The sequence below is a fragment of the Arvicola amphibius genome, chromosome 2 (genome assembly GCF_903992535.2).
Source record: "Arvicola amphibius chromosome 2, mArvAmp1.2, whole genome shotgun sequence".
NCBI classification, from domain to species: Eukaryota; Metazoa; Chordata; class Mammalia; order Rodentia; family Cricetidae; genus Arvicola; species Arvicola amphibius.
In genome coordinates, this window is record NC_052048.2 from 113,036,844 (window position 1) to 113,054,763 (window position 17,920).

The 17,920-nt window shown below is 46.4% G+C and overlaps 1 protein-coding gene across 1 annotated transcript in view; it reads left to right on the forward strand.

Annotated features, from left to right (window-relative positions):
- Lhcgr (luteinizing hormone/choriogonadotropin receptor) overlaps positions 1-17,920 on the forward strand; it is a 60,187-nt gene that overhangs the window by 33,891 nt on the left and 8,376 nt on the right. The window contains exons 5-10 of the mRNA XM_038320514.1: positions 408-482; positions 571-648; positions 7,907-7,975; positions 11,150-11,224; positions 13,237-13,422; positions 16,536-16,616. Of these exons, the coding sequence (XP_038176442.1) occupies positions 408-482; positions 571-648; positions 7,907-7,975; positions 11,150-11,224; positions 13,237-13,422; positions 16,536-16,616 (564 nt within the window). The remainder of the gene's footprint in view (positions 1-407; positions 483-570; positions 649-7,906; positions 7,976-11,149; positions 11,225-13,236; positions 13,423-16,535; positions 16,617-17,920) is intronic.

Below are 17,920 nucleotides of genomic sequence, written 5' to 3' on the forward strand. Positions count from 1 at the left end.
CACAGAGAAATCAGGTCCCAAAAAACAAAACAAAAAATTTAACTTCCTGCAAGGTTTAAAACTCCACTCCAAAAGGAGAAGGCTCTTTCTGGAACTACCAACAGCACAGACTAAATCAGGAGGAAACAGGATGTAATCCACCAGGAAAATGCCATGACTTTAAAGGAAACACAAAAGCAAAACACCTGCAAGTTTGGTAACAGCCCCTAAACCTCAAAACAGGAACCATTATGGCAACTTCACCTGGCGATGAAACCTTTAAAATTCTGACCATCTTCATCAGCTAAAGTGTAACCCAGTATTCTAAGATTTAACGTGGAAATAGTGTTTGCAAAGTGCTTTCTGTTTATGACCTAATGCTATCACTTTGTCCTCTCTGCCCATGTCACCACCATGCCTGATCACAGGAGCATTTGTAACACCGGCATCCGAACCCTCCCGGATGTTACGAAGATCTCCTCCTCTGAATTTAATTTCATCCTGTAAGTATCAGGCTGATTGCTTTGCACAACCGTTTCCTATTCACAGCTAAGATTTGTAGAGTAAATATTTGTCATTTCTTTCCTCAAGGGAGATCTGCGATAACTTACACATAACCACCATACCAGGGAACGCTTTCCAAGGCATGAGTAATGAGTCCATCACGCTGTGAGTAACATTCTGGACTTCTACTCCGCCACACAGCCTGCTCTGTGACTCTCGCATCTAGTTTGAGGTTAGCGATCGGCTCTGTGTTTCTCCACTTCCTTCACTCCCTGGTGACAAGGTTCTTCTTAGCCTAGAGTGCCAACAGTGGCATGGGTTGTATAGGGTAGCCACAGGGTCATGTGCTTATACAATGACAAAACCAGGAGTTCAGTTTATCTTTGAGCAGATGGGTCTTGAGGATTGGCAGTATTGACTTCCAGTTGGTGAAGTCCTTCCGGGCACAAGGGGCAATTCTCTGAGGTTGGGCCTTTATTCCAAGATCATAATATAAAACTGCCAGTGATTTTGACCTAAACTGAAGCAGGAGCCAAGAGTTACTCCTCGCAGGTATATGCTTATGATGGGAATAGCGCCAAGCAGGAGCGAAAAATAGACCCCTTCAGCACGTGCTGGGACAATCCCTGGGGAACTGAGTTCCCACCAAGCTTTTCCCATGCGGTATGATTCTGCATAAATGCAAAAGAGCTGCGTGGTAGTGGTGTCACAGAGCTATTAACTCAGTTTGCTTGTGATTTGAAGAGGAATAGTGTACGCCAGTAGGGTGTGATTGTCGCACCTCTGAGGTTAATGGGGACCTCGGGACTTACTCCTCCCCCAGTGCCTGTGGTGGACCACTGTGCTCCACCCCCTTCCTTTTCTTGACCCTTCATCCCCAAGGGCTGTGATTAGTCATCTGCTTGGCTCTTGTTCTCCATTGAATGGGCTCTTGTGTGAGGGAAGGGTCCTGTGGAGCGCCCTGCTGGATAAAGGCTATCATACTTGCTGAGGAAAGCTTCATTTTCCCAGCTGTAAAGTCCAAATCCTTAATTAGAAAATAAAGAAAGCAAGCCTTCTCTTTTCATTATTAGCAGGATTTGTGATTTTGTTCTTGGTGGAACTGGTCTGGCCCTCCCCCTACCCCAAATCTTTACCAACTGTGAGCTCATTTGATGAAAACAAAACACTCCTGTGGTACAGGAGACCTCTGGGAGGCTAAGTCTAAAACTATGCATGGTACTTGGAGGTCCCTTTACAGCCACTGTGGCCTTTCCTGACTCTCCTCTAGAGGCCACCTTGACTTATTCCACCCACCTCACCCGCACTCAGCTGGACCTGCTGCAAAATATGCTGGATGATGATGGACCCAGCCAATCTCACAAAACAAACAACGCTGATTTCCACCTGAACTCCACAAGTTAGGGGAAAGTCATGGCAGTTTCTCTCCCGAAGACCCTTCAGAGCAGAAGGATCTTGCAAAGGGAGCCAGGATAATTTGGCTGCACCTATGACAAGCCACAGTACAAAGGCAAGTGGCTGTGGGGCCTCAGTGTTCACCCCAGCTCCAAGTGTAGGCAGCTAAGCAGCCTCAGTCAGCTTGGGCCTGGGAAGCCAGGCTGATCTCTACTCAGTGGGATTATTCATGCCTCCTTGTGCAGATCCAATCACACTGTGTCCACTATACTGTCACCACAAGTGCCACAATTAACCAGAGTTAGCAGCTAAAAACTAACAACCCAGAGCAAGTCAGTCATTAGCGGCCGTCTCCAATAGTCCACTGTGTTTTAAAGGTTTAGATTTTGTTGATGTTGTTCTAGTTTTGTCCTCTGTTGCTGTGATAAAATGCTCTGACCAAAAGCTATTTGGAGGGGTAAGGGTTTATTTTATCTTACACTTCCAGGACTCAATCCATTATTAAGGGAGTCAGAGCAGGAACCTAGAAAAGAAACCATGGAGGAGTACTGCTTGCCAGCTTCTTCTCCAGCTCATTCCCAGGCCTATGCTCCACTGGCTTCATACACAGCCCAGGCCTACCTGTCTAGGGATGGTCCTGCCCAAGGGGGCTTAGTCTATTATCAGTTAAGACCATGCCCCATAAACATGCCCACAGACCAATCTCATCTAGGCAGTTCCTCGGCTGAGCTTTTCCCTTCCCAGGTTCTCTCCTTTGCTTTCTATTGCTGTGATAAACACCATGACCTTAAGTAACTCAGGAAAGAAAGAGCTCATTTGGCTTGCACATCCCAATCACTCTGGATCTACGAGGGAAGTTGGGACAGGAACTTGGGCAGGCGCAGAGGCAGGAAGCAGGGAGGCACAGTTTTTTTAAAGCTTATTATGTCCTCACCTGCTGTGCCTCCTCTGCTCCCTGAGCTGTTCCTGGGCTGTCATCTTTTAGTTTCTGGATCTTTCAGGGAAATGGGGTCAGTTGTCTGGACCCAGCTGATTGCATTGCTGCGACTAGATCCAGCTCAAACATTGCCACTGCCGCACTGCAGAGGCCGTGCTGTGTCTCTCTTGCTGCATCAAACCAGGATGTCACACTATCTTACCACTTGGCCACTAGCTTAAGGTGTGATCTACCAAATATACTTGCCTTTTGTTCCTTCCAAGTCACCTGTGCTGGGACTCTGAATTGTGACACGCCATTGGCCAAACCTTTCAGTAACTGCCGCTTCTTTAGAATTACAAAGAGAATTACCCGAGGATTATTGGTACATTCCAGCACTCTTCTCTGTTTATACCCCACATTTCTACCCTTCGCTGTTATTTCTCCTGCATGCTCTCTCATGCTCTCTGTCTGCCCGTTTTTAAGTATTACTTGGAATGTGGATTTCTCAAAACTGTAGCTGCCACATTAGAATCCATTGCTGTCATCTTTCTTTCTGAAACCGTCCATCCTCTTTAATGCGGCATATGGTGAAGTCATGGAAGCTGACATGTGCTTGACTGAGGTGGTGGGGAGCATGAAAACAGTTCAGCGCAGTTGAAAGGCAGGAGGCTCAGGCAGCTCAGAGACCAGGAGATCCACAGAAATGGAGGACCCTGAACATTCAGCCCAGGTTCATAGCAGCACATACGTGTCAGAGAGCAGCGGCTATCACACAGCCCTGGCAGGACATGCACTGGGAAACGGGCTTTGTCCACATGACCTACTCCAATGATAAAAAAGAAAAAAGCAATCAAAAAACCCTCTAAGCCGGGCAGTGGTGGCGCACGCCTTTAATCTCAGCACTCGGGAGGCAGAGGCAGGTGGATCTCTGAGTTCGAGACCAGCCTGGTCTACAAGAGCTAGTTCCAGGACAGGCTCCAAAGCTACAGAGAAACCCTGTCTCGAAAAACCAAAAAAAAAAAAAAAACCCTCTAGGCACATAGGAGACAAAGCATGATTATGGGGGTCCCTCTTCTTTAAGATGTTCTTCCTGTGGTCATTTGGTTTAATAAGAAGAAAAATAGCAGGGTGGGGAGGTGGAAGGGAGGGAAGATAAAGAAAAGAGTTGCTTACATGCATCCCACCAGCAGGCAGAGTCCTCAGCTGCCACGCATTGTCTTTCCACAGTAGGGCCATTCTTTGAGGTCCTGAGGATCTGCAAACATAATCTCTCTCCTTTGAAATCATCCAAAAGCTAGGTGGCCACATGATCAAGAGAATGTCTAGCATTGTTAATATGAACCCACAAGCACTGTGTGGCACCCTGGGATTATTCAAAGGGGAAGGCAGCATTCAGAAGTACAGTATCGTCTGTGATTAATTTCTAACTCCCAAATTTTTCTTAAATTAAAAGACGCCATTCTTTCTGTTTGATTCACAATTACTGATATCTGAATAGAGAACCCAGACAATGCCTACAAGGGTGGGGCTGCTACTGCCACAGAGAAGCAAGGGGGACCTTCGTCTCATCTCTGTGCCAAGGAAGCCCCCCCTCTTTCATTCTGACACCATAAGATTTGGGGAAAGCAAGTGACTCTCCAGATGTTTTCAAAGGCATTGAAGGCAGCATGCGAGCCCGCAGCGTGAGGCCCTCCCACTCACATTCTCAAATGCTCCAAACCAAGGCAGCTGCTCTTTAATCAAGTCAAGCCTGCATCCTCCGTTGTGCACTGCTGGTGGGAACAGAGAGGAGTTGCCGCTGAAAGGGAAGCAGGGAGCCACAGTCAAGGAAATTGCAACAAGCATACCCATACTATTCAAAACTAAGAACAAGACATGAAAAAGTCCATGGCAGTAACCCAGACAGAGGGAGTACGGGGAACAGCCTAGGCCAGTGACCCAGCCTGCTCTGCAGAAGAAGAAAGAAGGGAAGTATATACAAACATGGACCTACAGCTCAGAGAAATCCTGTCCAAATCTTGTGCTGGGAGACCTCTTTGCTCCAATCAGCAATCAGAGGGTTAGAAACCACAGCTTTGGTTGTGTTCCAGAACCAACTTCTAAGTGACTGACACATGTTTACTTGCAACAGTTTTGCAGGGTTGATACTACTGTTATCATCCCAATTTTTGGATGAAGAAATCGAGGCATGAGGTGTTAAGTAAGTTACCCAAAGTAATTCAGCTTGTAAGAAGCAGAGTACAAATGAAGCCCAGGCAGTTGGGTCCAATACCTACAAACTTAACCACAAAGCCACATATACAGCACTGGCCTTGTGAACCCAGCAAAAGTGACAAGATCCTAACACATATCAAAATTGAAATTGCAGGATGCAGAGATGACTCGGCAGTGAAGGCTGCTCTTCCACAAGACCAGGGTTCATTTCCCAGCACTCACATGGTGGCTCACAACTCTGTCACTCCTTCCCAGGGGATCTGATCCCCTCTTCTAGACTCTGTGGGCACCAGCCATACAACACGGTGCTCAGACAAACATGCAGACAAAATAAACATATGCACAAAATAATAGTATAAAAATTTAAGCTAAGCTAAGGGTAGCAAACCACAGCAAAGGGGAAGGGGCTGCTAGGTAACTTCAAGCAGCTTTGCTTTATTAAAATCCCAGAAAGGAATGCTTTGTCTTGACCCATCAGAGATACAACTCTATCACTTTGAGTAGAGGAAATGGTAGCCTGTGGACTCAGTGCTGAGCAAAAGCCTGCAGTATTGGCACCGTGGAAAAGACCCATCATACTGTGATCTACCCTAGGGCAGGGTTTCCTAGTCTGGAGCAGTGGGGCTGGGCTGCACATGCAGGGAGACCGAGTGTCCATTTCTGAGAATCAAGATCACGTGATTCTAGTTAGGTAAACAGTGGCGTATGCTTTGACAAATGCTGGTCTTGATTCTGAAAACTTAGATTTCAGAGTTACTCAGAGGAAACAGAGGTGTGACCCTTTCATTGAACAGAGTTATCTGTAAAAGAACCCCCTCCATAACAGGAGATGGACAAAGAACAATATTCTAATTCCTGCACTCTTTTAAAGATCCTGTGAGATGCAGCTGCCAAGAAGGCGAGAAAGCTGTATGTAATTACCCAAAATGACAGGTCTGAAAGAACCTATCCCTTCATATTTTACACTAGAAAATGGTAGGAAAAACTATTGGAAAATGGCATCCAGAAATCTAATATAGGTCACAGAAGCTCCTGTGTGCATCTGTATGCAGAAGAGAAACCCAGAAGTTAGGGAGGGCTCTTTTTATCATGGATGCCAAAGTTGGTGGCATCTGTTAGGACCTTGGAGCATTCAAGGCTCCAAGTTTGGTGGGTGGGGACTAACTACTGTATACTTATTGTACAGGTTATGGAACATGATGCAATATTTCAATAATATACACAACATATACCAACCAGACCAGGATGATTGGCATTTTATTTCTTCATTGTTTCTCTGTGTTTGGAGCCTCTGCGCTCCTTCTTCCTGGTTCTTCATGAAACATGTAACAGGGATTTTGATAGAATGGTCCTCTGATCTCTCTGAACTCAATCTAATGAGCGGGCCACAGGGTTATTTTGTAATCTCTAGATTTCCTGAATTTCATAGTTCAGCATGAACGGCACCTGTGTTTATCCGATGCTTTGTCAAAGGTTTGCTGTGGTTGGTGGGAAAAAATGACACATGTAGGATGGAGGCTCTCAAATGTGTCGGTTGTGACTCAGAGCAAGACATCTTCCAGAGACCCATTCAAATGTTCATCACACTTCCTGTGATGCTCTGAATCCCAACAATTGCTCAAGATACAGGAGAGGTTTCAGTGAACGCCATGGTTTGAAATCCTTATTGTCATGGCATTACGCTCTGCAAACGAGTAAAGCATTTTGTGTTTCATGGTGATAAAACTAGAAAAGAAATACATATCAGGGTGGAATAGGAAGGGCTGGGAATGAGGAGTTGGAATTGTAAACAGGAAGACCACATTGAGGCTTATGTGGCATTGAAGCCAGGTGTTAGGAGAAAAGCAAGTAAGTCTTAAGGATATGGGAACTGGGGGGGGAGGGGTGTTGTCAACAAAACTGATGTACTGAGAGTAGCCTCAAGCAGAGTGTGCTCTGGTGCCATCCTTGTCACACGCCTCTGAGCCCATTTCCTTCCTTGTAAGATAAAGGGCTCTAAGGGAGTCTTTTTAGACTCCTTTCTGTCTCTGGCACTTCCTAGCATGGCTGGAAAGTAGAGCCTCTTATTTCTCAATCTGTGTGTGTGTGTGTGTGTGTGTGTGTGTGTGTGTGTGTCTGTGTCTGTGTGTGTGCATCCGTGCATGTGTGTTGCACATATGGGGTGGTTGTTTTATCGATACCATATATGATGGTAGAACAGAATTTGGTAAGCATTCGTACCCTAACTGCTGGCAATATACTCCAACATTTTCCCTTGCTCTATTCTGTTTCCCTCTTTTTAATTCTGGTTGCACTCAACTACATTGCTTTCACTACCCATCAATGGGGCTTAAAGAACTGCTTGCAGACATTTAGATCTTTGAAGGTTATGGAACCAGTTTTGGCATTAAAAAAAAACCTACGAGCACACACACAAAGAAATAAAGAGCAGGTACTGGAGCTTTGCTTGGCAGCCCACAAAGCCCACAACACCCAGGGAACCAGAGAGGCTTTCTGAGCCAGTCTGGTATCTGAGCCTTGAATCCCAGCTCTGCTCCTGCTCCCCGTAACTACAAGCCCAATTGCACCAAAGTCTTTCTTATCACTATAATGGAAGCAACAGTCACGAAAAGTAAATCAGAAGATGGGCATGCCAGGGCTGGTCAAGTACCAGGCACCTAGCAAATGTCTGTTAAATTGGTGGTGGTGATGGAGAAAGTAGAAGAAAACCTGAGCTGAAAGAACAGCTTTGCCCCATGTGCCTCCAGAGCCCAGAATGTTGGAGAGACAGCTAGCTGTTCTGAATGCCAGTGGTTATCTTCGCAGTAAATGTCACAGGAGAGAGAGTGTCTGCTTCCAAACTGTGCTTCTGTCAGCTACTTCCCATCCCTAAGCCCTCTCTCCTCCCTCCTCCAGCAAACTGTATGGAAATGGATTTGAAGAAGTACAAAGCCATGCATTCAATGGGACGACGCTAATCTCGCTGTAAGTATATGCTTATTTCCTTAGCTCATGAATAAAAATGAAGTATTACTCTGGCTACAAGATCACATTCAATCTTCAGCAACTAACTCAGGGCAAAAATAAACTTTCAAGTGGCTAGTCCTCCGAGTTGCAGGAGTGTTACTAGGCAACCAGCTAGCTGGAAACCCCAGAGCACCCTAATTTCAAAGACAGAAGCAGCCGCCATGCATTGAAGTTGACAGCTGGCTGAAACGTTCCACACCCTACTTTGTGCCTCCTCCATCCTCGCAGCTCCCCTCTCTAGCCCCCTTGTATAGGCTGATGGTGTGTTAGAGGAAAACTATCTCAGAAGGAGACTCTTCCAGGGCCCCCACTGAGGGGGAAATAAGGTGACATCATCTATCAGCCTAGTCACCCACAGCAGCTTTACTTGCCCGCCTCCGTCCTGCTCTCTACCCAGCCCTCTGACTGGGGACTCATCCTAAGGATGGCTCCCTTCATTGCTCTCTACCTCCCCTCTGCATGGCCATCCTTAGGAAAAGTGGTAAATTGATGTGTTTATGGGGCTGTGCGGTCCCTCACAATAAACGGTGAGGCTCTGCCCACTCAGCAGTCATGAATAGCAAACCACAAGAGCACCTGAAATGCTACACTGAAGATAAATGAAAACAGAGAGCCAGGCTTTTAAAATAAATGATGAGTTGTAGCCAGTGAGGTGAAGAGTGTAAAAAGGCTGGCCCTCAAGCCTGACTACCTGGTGGAGGGAGAGAACTGACTCCCAAAAGCTGACCTCTGGTCCCCACACACACACCATGGCATGGGCATATTTTCTCTCACACATAGATAGATGATAGATAGGTAGTTAGGTAGGTAGGTAGGTAGGTAGATAGATAGATACATACATACATACATACATACATGCATACAGAGATACATAGATACATACATATATAAATGGTAGAAATATACATACACAGATACACAGATATAGATACATACACAGATACATTGAAATATAGATAAATGAATCAATAAATATAGCAAAAATTTAATAAAATTGTGTGAAGCATGAACTGCACTATATCATGAAGGGCCTGCTTGTTGGGGTTTCTGCCCTGCCCAGTTCCCCACATCCGGCAAGCCCCAAAGAAAATCACACAGAGATTTCTATAAGTTATAAAGCTGATTGGCTCACTAGCTCAGGCTATTTATTAGCTTTTGTAGCTTATATTAACCCATTATTCTGATCTATTTTTGCCATATGGCTCGGTACCTTTTTCAGCTGGCAGGTCACATTCTGCTTTCTCTGTGGTCTGTGCAGGACTGGCAAGAATCAACTTCCTCCTTCCCAGAATTCTCCTGTTTTCATTGCATCATTTCTACTTCCTGTCTGGTTTTCCCGCCTATACTTTCTGCCTGGCCAATCAGCATTTATTTAAAACATGATTGACAGAATACAGACAATTCCCCCGCACCACCGCACCAACGATTTACAAACATTAAGGCATGTAAGAATTACCTTGGGGTTAATAGGGCAGACCCCTGGAGCCCCACCTGAATAAGTTTTACTCTGGGGGGAATCTCAAAAGCACTGAGAATTTTCACTTTTAACAGCTTCCCAAAACCCTGATGTGTCAAGGTCTGAGGCTAAGTAACTCGGGTCTATATAATATGCTAATCGTTTTTAAATACGGATCTGAAACCAAGAAGCCTGCTGCGCTGATATCATGCTGGATAGTGTCACAGCTTAGGTGAGGCCTGAGTCACTTTAGCTGGAACTCCAACCCCCTATTTATCAACTTGCATCACCTTGACCAAGCCAATCTGCCCGAGCCACAGTGTCCTCATTCGTAAAGCAAAGCTGACAGAGTTTAAGGATTGGCCCAACAAAATGAAGAGGTCTACTTTGTCTCTTTAGTACTTGGTACAATGCCTCATTCTCAGTAAGTGTTTATTGATTATGTTTATTCCACGATTCATGTCAATGAGTGAATAAAGATTTGGATGCACTCAGCCTAGCATCTAGATCCTACCGAGGGCTGAAAAAAAATGGGAGCTGTGCTGTACAAGCATTGTCCTCAAGGAGGGGACTTGCACATTGTCTTGTTGACTTGACAGTTGCATAAAGAGTTCATTAATAAGAACCCCAAGATTCAGGCAGAAGCATCACAGCCTCTCTGGTCCACCCTCAGATGCCTCCTTCCCTTATTCCCTCAACAAAGCACAGCTCTACTGGAGGGGATGCGCTACCTACCTTCCAGAGGAGATGCAAGCTAGTAAACTAGGAGCTGAAGAGTTTACCCTCAGGCAGCCACAGCACAGGAAAAGGCAGTGTGGTGTGCCTGCCCCCAGTGCGAGCAAGTCCTCCAGGACCTCAGAGGTGGGGGGAAGGTGTTACAGAGCATGGGCAGTGTGGGGTGCTCTGAGACAGGATCACGTGAACAGGCAAAAACAGGAGGACAATGTGTCCCAGGCAGAAGCCAGCAAGATGAATGGTGCACAGCTGAGCTGAGTTCAGACCAGCAAACGTCAGAAATCTTGGAATGTGAGGTCAAAGCAAGAAGGTTCCTCCATTAGCAGAAAGGACCAAGGCTGGAGGAGCAGTACAGGCTCAGGTAGAGATACTGGGATTTTTCCCAAGGGAAATGGGACTGGACGTCCTTTGTGACTCCGGTCACCTAGACATGGGCTGTGATGTCTCCTGGTATGCACCCACTGAGAACGCACATCTCAAAGGAACCAGAGGACATTAGGAAAAGAAATCTTGGAGGCAGCTTTACTCTTGTTTGGTATGTGGCTTTTGACAAATTCTGAGGCCTCCAAGGCCACAGCAATTCAAAGAATGATAAGGCACAGGCCGCACTTTAACCCAGTAGCCTTGGACTTGCGGAGGAGGAGGTTCTTAATCCTTCCCCAGCTGCCTGGCAGCAAGTTCTTACAAATCCAACAAGAGGGACTGAATCCATTAAGTCACAGGACAAAGGATTCCACCAAATGACAGCAAAGGACAAACAACAGGTGAAGCCACATACATACAGTAGCAATGTCACAGTTTCACCAAGGCTGCTCGTCTTTTTCCAGTTTGTCTACCCCTCCCTTTTCCCCTCTGTCCCAGCACAGTGCATAGAGCCTAGTGTGAGCACGTGTATACATACACAGCTATGGAGGTGGGTGTGAAACTGTCTTTCCACGCAGGGAACTGAAAGAAAACATACATCTGGAGAAGATGCACAGTGGAGCCTTCCAGGGAGCCACGGGGCCCAGCATCCTGTGAGTACCAGGGTGCAGCCTCCTCTCCCACACAGTGCAGGCTAACAGCCCTGTCTAGTGCCCAGTCACATCGCTGCAGGCTGCCAGCATCTATAGCTGAAAAGGACCAGAGATGTCAGTGTTGTCGCACTGACAGGACAAATGTCCTGTGCCTATGACAAAGCCCCACAATGATGGGGTACCAGCAGGCTTGCTGCCCCTGAGGGAAGATTGCTCTCAACCTTTATTCTCATCTGCTTAGGGCCCCTTTGGATGGGCAGCATAAGCCCAGTCTCTGTGTGTTGTTGCTATTGTTGCGTGTGTTTGAGTGTCTATCTTCTCTATTAATTTCATTCCCCCATTTTATTAGGACATAGACATGCTAGATTATGGCTTACCATCATGGCCTCCTTTGATCATGGTAAAAAAGCCTGTGTCCACATAAGATATTCTGAGCTCCTAGCAGAAAAAGACTTCCACGTGTAAATTCACATGAGGGGCCATAACTCAATCAGTAATGCCAAACAGGGTGTGGCCTCCTGTGCTAGTGGAGGGTGGCTCCCTGCCTGGAACCCACCGAGAGAATCCATTCTGACCCGGTCCACCCCAAACCCTTGGCTAGCCATGGTTGAGACGCTACAGACTAGTCTTCCTACAATAGTTCAAGGAGTGAGCCTTCAGCCGTCCATGAACGGAGGCTCACTGCAAGGGCTTGTTCAAAGAAAAGCTTCTCCAAGCAAAGCTGAGAGACCCTCAGGATTAAAAGCAGCTTAATAATGTGTCCGTTTAGAAAAATCACAATTGTAGGCTTTATTCTAGGACTGATGGCTTCCCCAGCCATGCAGCCACCATGTCTGAGAAGAGGCTGGACCTGATTACTAACTCTCCTTATAAGACTCTACAGAGCCTGATTTTCTAAACCAGCAAGACTCAGAAGCAGGAGGGAGGCTTAGCACCCTGGGGCAGAGTCTCCTGCCTCCCCTGTTCCTCCAGGAACCTGTACCCTTGTACCTGTCCCACTCACATCCACCTTTCCCACTATTGATCCCTCCTTGTGCTGGGCCCTGAGCCTCACATAGGGACAGAATGTGGAAGAGGATGTGTTCCTGGGAGAGGTTTGGGCATAAGCCAAGTAGAATATGATCAGGACTTTAAAACAAAAACTGCCACCAACTCTCTATTCCCTGAAATACTGTACATTTGGGGATTTTCTTAGATTTCTTTGCCTCGAGTCTAGTAAAGTCAAGCAGCTTTGTTTAAAGGCCCTTCTGCACAGCTGTGCTAGCTTAACATGGTGTTTGCTTGCTGCAGGTGGACACATCCAACTGGTTATGAGAGCGCATGTGCTCTGCTTCCTGGGTAGATGATGGCTAACGCCACACGCAGCTCTTAAGAGGGTGGTCCACCTGCAGTTGATGAAAACCTCCCCCTGCAGAGCTTCATCAATTCAAGATTGAGGCATCAAAGCTCTGAATATTTCCCCCCCGGGGCGGAACACAAAAGTTGACGTCACCTGTGTGTCTGCTATCTTAGAAAGCAAGCAGTTGGTTTTTATAAACTACAGAGATGACAGGAGGGAGGTGGGGTGGAGGGTAGGCTGAAGGAGGGAAGAGGTAGAGGGTGGGCAGAAGAAGGGGTAGAGGATAGACAGAAGGAGGGAGGGGTGGAGGGTAGGCTGAAGGAGGGAAGAGGTAGAGGGTGGGCAGAAGAAGGGGTAGAGGATAGACAGAAGGAGGGAGGGGTGAGGGAGGGAATCAGCGATAGAGAGGGATCAGGAGAGAGCAGAGAAAAACACTAGTGGCCATTTGGAAGGTACAAAGAGTCACCCCAACCTTGAATACAATAGTGGGGTGCCCATGAGAGGGAAATCCCAAAGCAGCTCTTTGGAACACAGATCATGGGGAGAGCAGCTGAAATGAAGGATTAAAGGAAAAACTAAATGGAGGACAGATTTCTCAGCCCCACGAAGAGGGCTGCTGAAGAAAATGTGTAAAATCAGTCAATAAAAGGCCTTTCTCCCCTTCGTGGTCCAGGGATATTTCTTCCACCAAATTACAGGCCCTGCCGAGCGACGGGCTGGAGTCCGTTCAGACCCTCATTGCCAAGTCATCCTACGCCCTGAGAACTCTGCCCCCCAGGGAGAAGTTTACCAGCCTGCTGGTGGCCACTCTGACTTACCCCAGCCACTGCTGCGCTTTCAGGAATTGGCCAAAGAAAGAGTAAGTGAGAAGCAAAGGCACACAAGCCGCTGTGGAGAAAGTGGGATCTGGATCTAGCCATGGTGCACAGTGCCCTGTCCTTTCCTGGCTGCTTTCCCGGCCAACTCTGCAGTCACGGAGCTGCTTTCAGATAGACAAAAAGAAAATGAGCTTCTCCTCATCCTGAGGAACTGCCAAATAGCTGGAGCATCTCTATAGCCACTGCAAAACCGGTGTCAAAAAAAAAAAAAAAAATCCACAAAACCAACCTGCTCTAATTCTTAGCAGAAAACATCATTTACCCAATTCATCCTGGATTTGAAATTGTCAGAGTAACATGGGTTTTTTTTGGGGGGTGGGGGGTGTTTCTTAACTATTTGTCTCCCGAGGAAAACAACGTCCATTTATGAAGGGAAACCTAGCTCCTACAGATTGGCTTGGGAGCAGTCGGAAAGGGCAGGATCTGCCAGCTGTGTCCAGCAGAGGGCATCTGACTGCGTTGCTGCACTCCGGGCTGTTGGTGGGGATGTGGTGGGGGTAAGAGGGGTCAAGGGCCAGAATTTCATTTCTTACAACATCATTTTTCCCAGAGTTCTTTAGCCAAGAGGCACCATTCTGCATCACAACTCAGTAAGTGTCACATGTATAAATAGAGGGAAAACAAGAACTAACTTTTCAAATGTGTGGTGTGGGCATGTAGCACTTTCTGCTCCCTCACTCCTCTGTCCCAGGCTTGTCTGTTTTCACTGTAAGCCTTGCTGTGGTCTATTGTTTTCATAACCCTCTCCTGGGTCATAACTCCCCATGGGAAAAAGCAGGCCTTCAAAGAGTCATTAGTGCAGCCTACAGAGATGTGCTCAATCAATTAATTAGATATGGCACTATAGCAGTGACACCAGGCTGCTACGGGCTTTGTTTGAAATTAACCTATTATAGCTGATCAACTAGCCTGCATTTTTTGTGCCTGGAGTAAGTAGATTCAGTTCTACCTAAAGATTTGAGGCAGCTGAGAAGTTGGAAATACTTGTTGTGTTTAAAGATCTACACCATTTTGGGGAGGGGTGTGTGGTGGTGAGGATCTCACTATTTAGTTCTAGCTGTCTTGGAACTCACTATATAGAGCAGACAGGCCTTGAACTCACAAAGATCCGCTTGCCTACTCCTCCTGTGTGCTGGGATTAAAGGCATGAGCCACCGTGCAGGGCTCAAGCTCTACCCCATTAACTGAGCTTCAGAGGACTTAAATTGAGCACTAGCCGTGTTCCAGTGTATCAGATTTGGAGATAAAAAGATAGGACATCATCTCATCCCTCACAGACGACAGGCAGCATCAAAGAGCAAGAACACCTTTGTCAGAGAATGTCAGGACAGAACAGAGAATGGAACAAAATGCTCCACGGCTGAGGAGTAGTGTCTAGGGCTCATGGGAGACTTCCTAAGGGAGATGACTTGCTGAACCTTGCAGAGAAACCTTAGGGAAAGCATGCCAAGATGGGGTGACTGGTGTGAGGCATGGGGCAAGAGACAATAGAAGATGAATGCTATTCAAGATCAAGCACAGCAAGATGTGGGTACATGAAGGAAGATGAGTCAGGAGAAGCAGCCCAGGGAGTGGTGCTGGCTTTCAGTATCAGCCCTAGGTAGCAGGAGGCTAAGGTGCTTCAAAGCGAGAATATGCAAATCTGCTTTCATGAAATCTCAGTAGGGCAGCAGGATGAAGCAGGCTGAGGTGGCAAAGCTGATAAAGAGAGTCACTAGACAAGGATGCTGTTTGGGATAAGGCTGGTTCTGGTCACCTACTTACACTTCCGTGGCAAAGAGGTCACACTCCTCAAATTACTGACATGTGAATATTCAGTTCAAAACCTTTTGCTCCCGAAGATGTAAAAGCCTACCTCTAGGTAGAAAGGGTTATGGAATTAGGACTCTCTGAGCTTGGTGTGAATATCACCACTCACAGGCTGTCCTGGGGGAGCTTGGGAACTTCCACTAACTCACAGGTACTTCTGTGACTATAAAGCCCTAGCCTCAGAGGCCAGTGAAGTTGGAGAGCTGTGTGAGTTTGGTGTGAAGTTGGCTCTGTGGGAGTTTGGTGCAAACTGAGGCTCCCCGCAGACAATGCACTCAGCTGCCTGGGCAGAGCTCTCTATGGAATCTTGGCTAACTGTGAAGATAGAAACAGCTAGCATGGAGTATTATCATTTGAAGACCAAGTTCCTATTAACTGTGGACTTGTCTGCATACCTAATACAGTATATCCGTAAAATACCAAGTCATAACAACTCCCACTAAACACTTACACGGGGTTAGGGGGACTCAGTCCAAGTTTATAAACGTATATTAATACCTAGAATAACAAAATGATTCATTTTTGAGAGGCCATTCTGACACGATGCCCCATCTTTCTACATGTGAACAAAATCATTCCTTGTTTCCTCAATGCTGAATAACAACAGCACAGAGAAATGTCCACATTGGGCCACCTCACCTCTCCACCCTCCTCAAGGAAGACTGGAGAGGCTCACAGTAGCTCCCATTCCTCCTCTGTAAACCTTGTTAGGCTCTGTCCCTATGCACCAGCTTTCTTCTATCCCCTTTTCCTAAGCCAGACTTCCCATAGGGAAGACAGAAGAGAAGGGAACATCAAGACAAGTCTTGCACAAAAGCTGAAGACCCAAGATACACACCCAGCCCCCACAGAATCCTCACAGAAAGACTTCCAGTCACACTTCAAAGTCATGAATGCCAACTAGTTAATCAAGGTCAATGGGAAGGAGAAGAGTTGATGAGGAGCAAACTTGAATATACCACAAAAGGGAGCTTTTAATAAGCACTGAAAACCCCATGATCAATACCACAAATTTACCTGGGTTTTTCTCCCCCCCTCTCCCAAACCCACACAAAGCACTGGGCATTCAAAAGCATTTTCTCTAAGCTGGAGGCAGGCTAAGGACAATGCAGGGGGCTTTGCTCTCTCCTCAGGAAGCATTTCAGTCGGGACAATGGTGCAGAACACACTGAGGGAGTGATAGGCGAAGAATGTGGATGAGTAAGGCATAAATAGACATGATCAGGTTAAAGGATCAAAAGCTCAATGGTTTGTTTTTCTTTTTTTCCGACCTCGTCTCTTTCAGACAGAATTTTTCATTTTCCATTTTTGAAAACTTTTCCAAACAATGTGAAAGCGCAGCGAGGAAACCAAATAATGAAACGCTGTAAGTATTCGCATGCAGGTGCTCGGGAAGCCGCATCTTCTTCCGCGGGCACCTTATTGTTATTTGCTGTGACGATTTTCTTTTGATAAAAGTCTTGGTGAGTGGATGTTTGCAAGGTGTTTTTCTATAGTTTAAAATGGGAACCTTTTTTCTTTGCAAGTGGCAGCAAGTTGTACATGTTATCTTAGCTGTTTTTAAAAAAAATCAAAAGGAAATGAAAAGGTCTCTTAAAAATATAACAAAGTTGTTACTATATGTGTTAATGAGTATAAAACTGCCGTTTTATTTTCAGACACTTAGGTATCACTAAGGGCAACACAAAATGAGGGCTTCATCTGAAGGAACTGTCTCTAGGCACATTCCATAAAGACAAACTGTGCAGACACAGCTTGAAAGGCAGGTTCTTCCCTCCAAAGACTTTAGGGCTAGCTTGACCACTGAGCTCCTGATTATGGGATCATTCTTCCATGTGTGTGTGTTCCTGTATGTGTGGATGCACACACACGTGCTTCCATGCGAGGCCAGACGGCACCTTGAGTGTCTTCTCTCAGGAGCTGTCCCTTCCGTGTTTTTGAGACAGGATCTCTCCCTGAGACCTAGAGCTCACCAGTTAGGCTAGGCTGACAGGCCCATGAGCTGGAGGGACCCTCTCATCTCCAGTTTCCCAATATTTGGGTTTTCATGAGAATACTAGGAGCCCAACTCAGGTCCCCATTCTCGCATAGCAAGCATTTCCCAATGGCGCCATCTCCCCGGCCCCTTCACATTAATCTTAATGTCATCATTACCATACACTAGATGGCAGCTGCATGTCTATTCCACTGACTGATTCTAACATTTTTTCCTGCATTAAATGCTCTCTGCCCTGGCATTTCCCTTACCTTCAACTGTAAAAGAGCATGCCTCAGAAGACAAGCCCCCATGTCCCTAAGCCACATTTATTACCATTCCTCCCATGCGCCCTGGAGGACTACAAAACCAGACATCCTTCTCAGACACTCTGTAAATCTCTTCTATTTCTTCTTACCAATCATAGAGTGTGGTAGAGGCAATGTGTGCTGTGATGCAGAGACCTTGTACCTCAGGTTATCTCAAAGTTGGATGTGACCCTTGGCGGCAATGTTCTTGCAGCTCAGAGTTTAACATGAACCTTTTAGGGGGACAATAGTTCTGGATCACATTTATGCTTTCCTCTCAATAGGGAGCAATAGAAATGAGACTTGACTTTCAGAACCAGAGTGAAGGATGCTATCACAGCGTTACCCAGAAGGGATATCAGCCTGTCTCCTCTCCCTTTCTTTTCT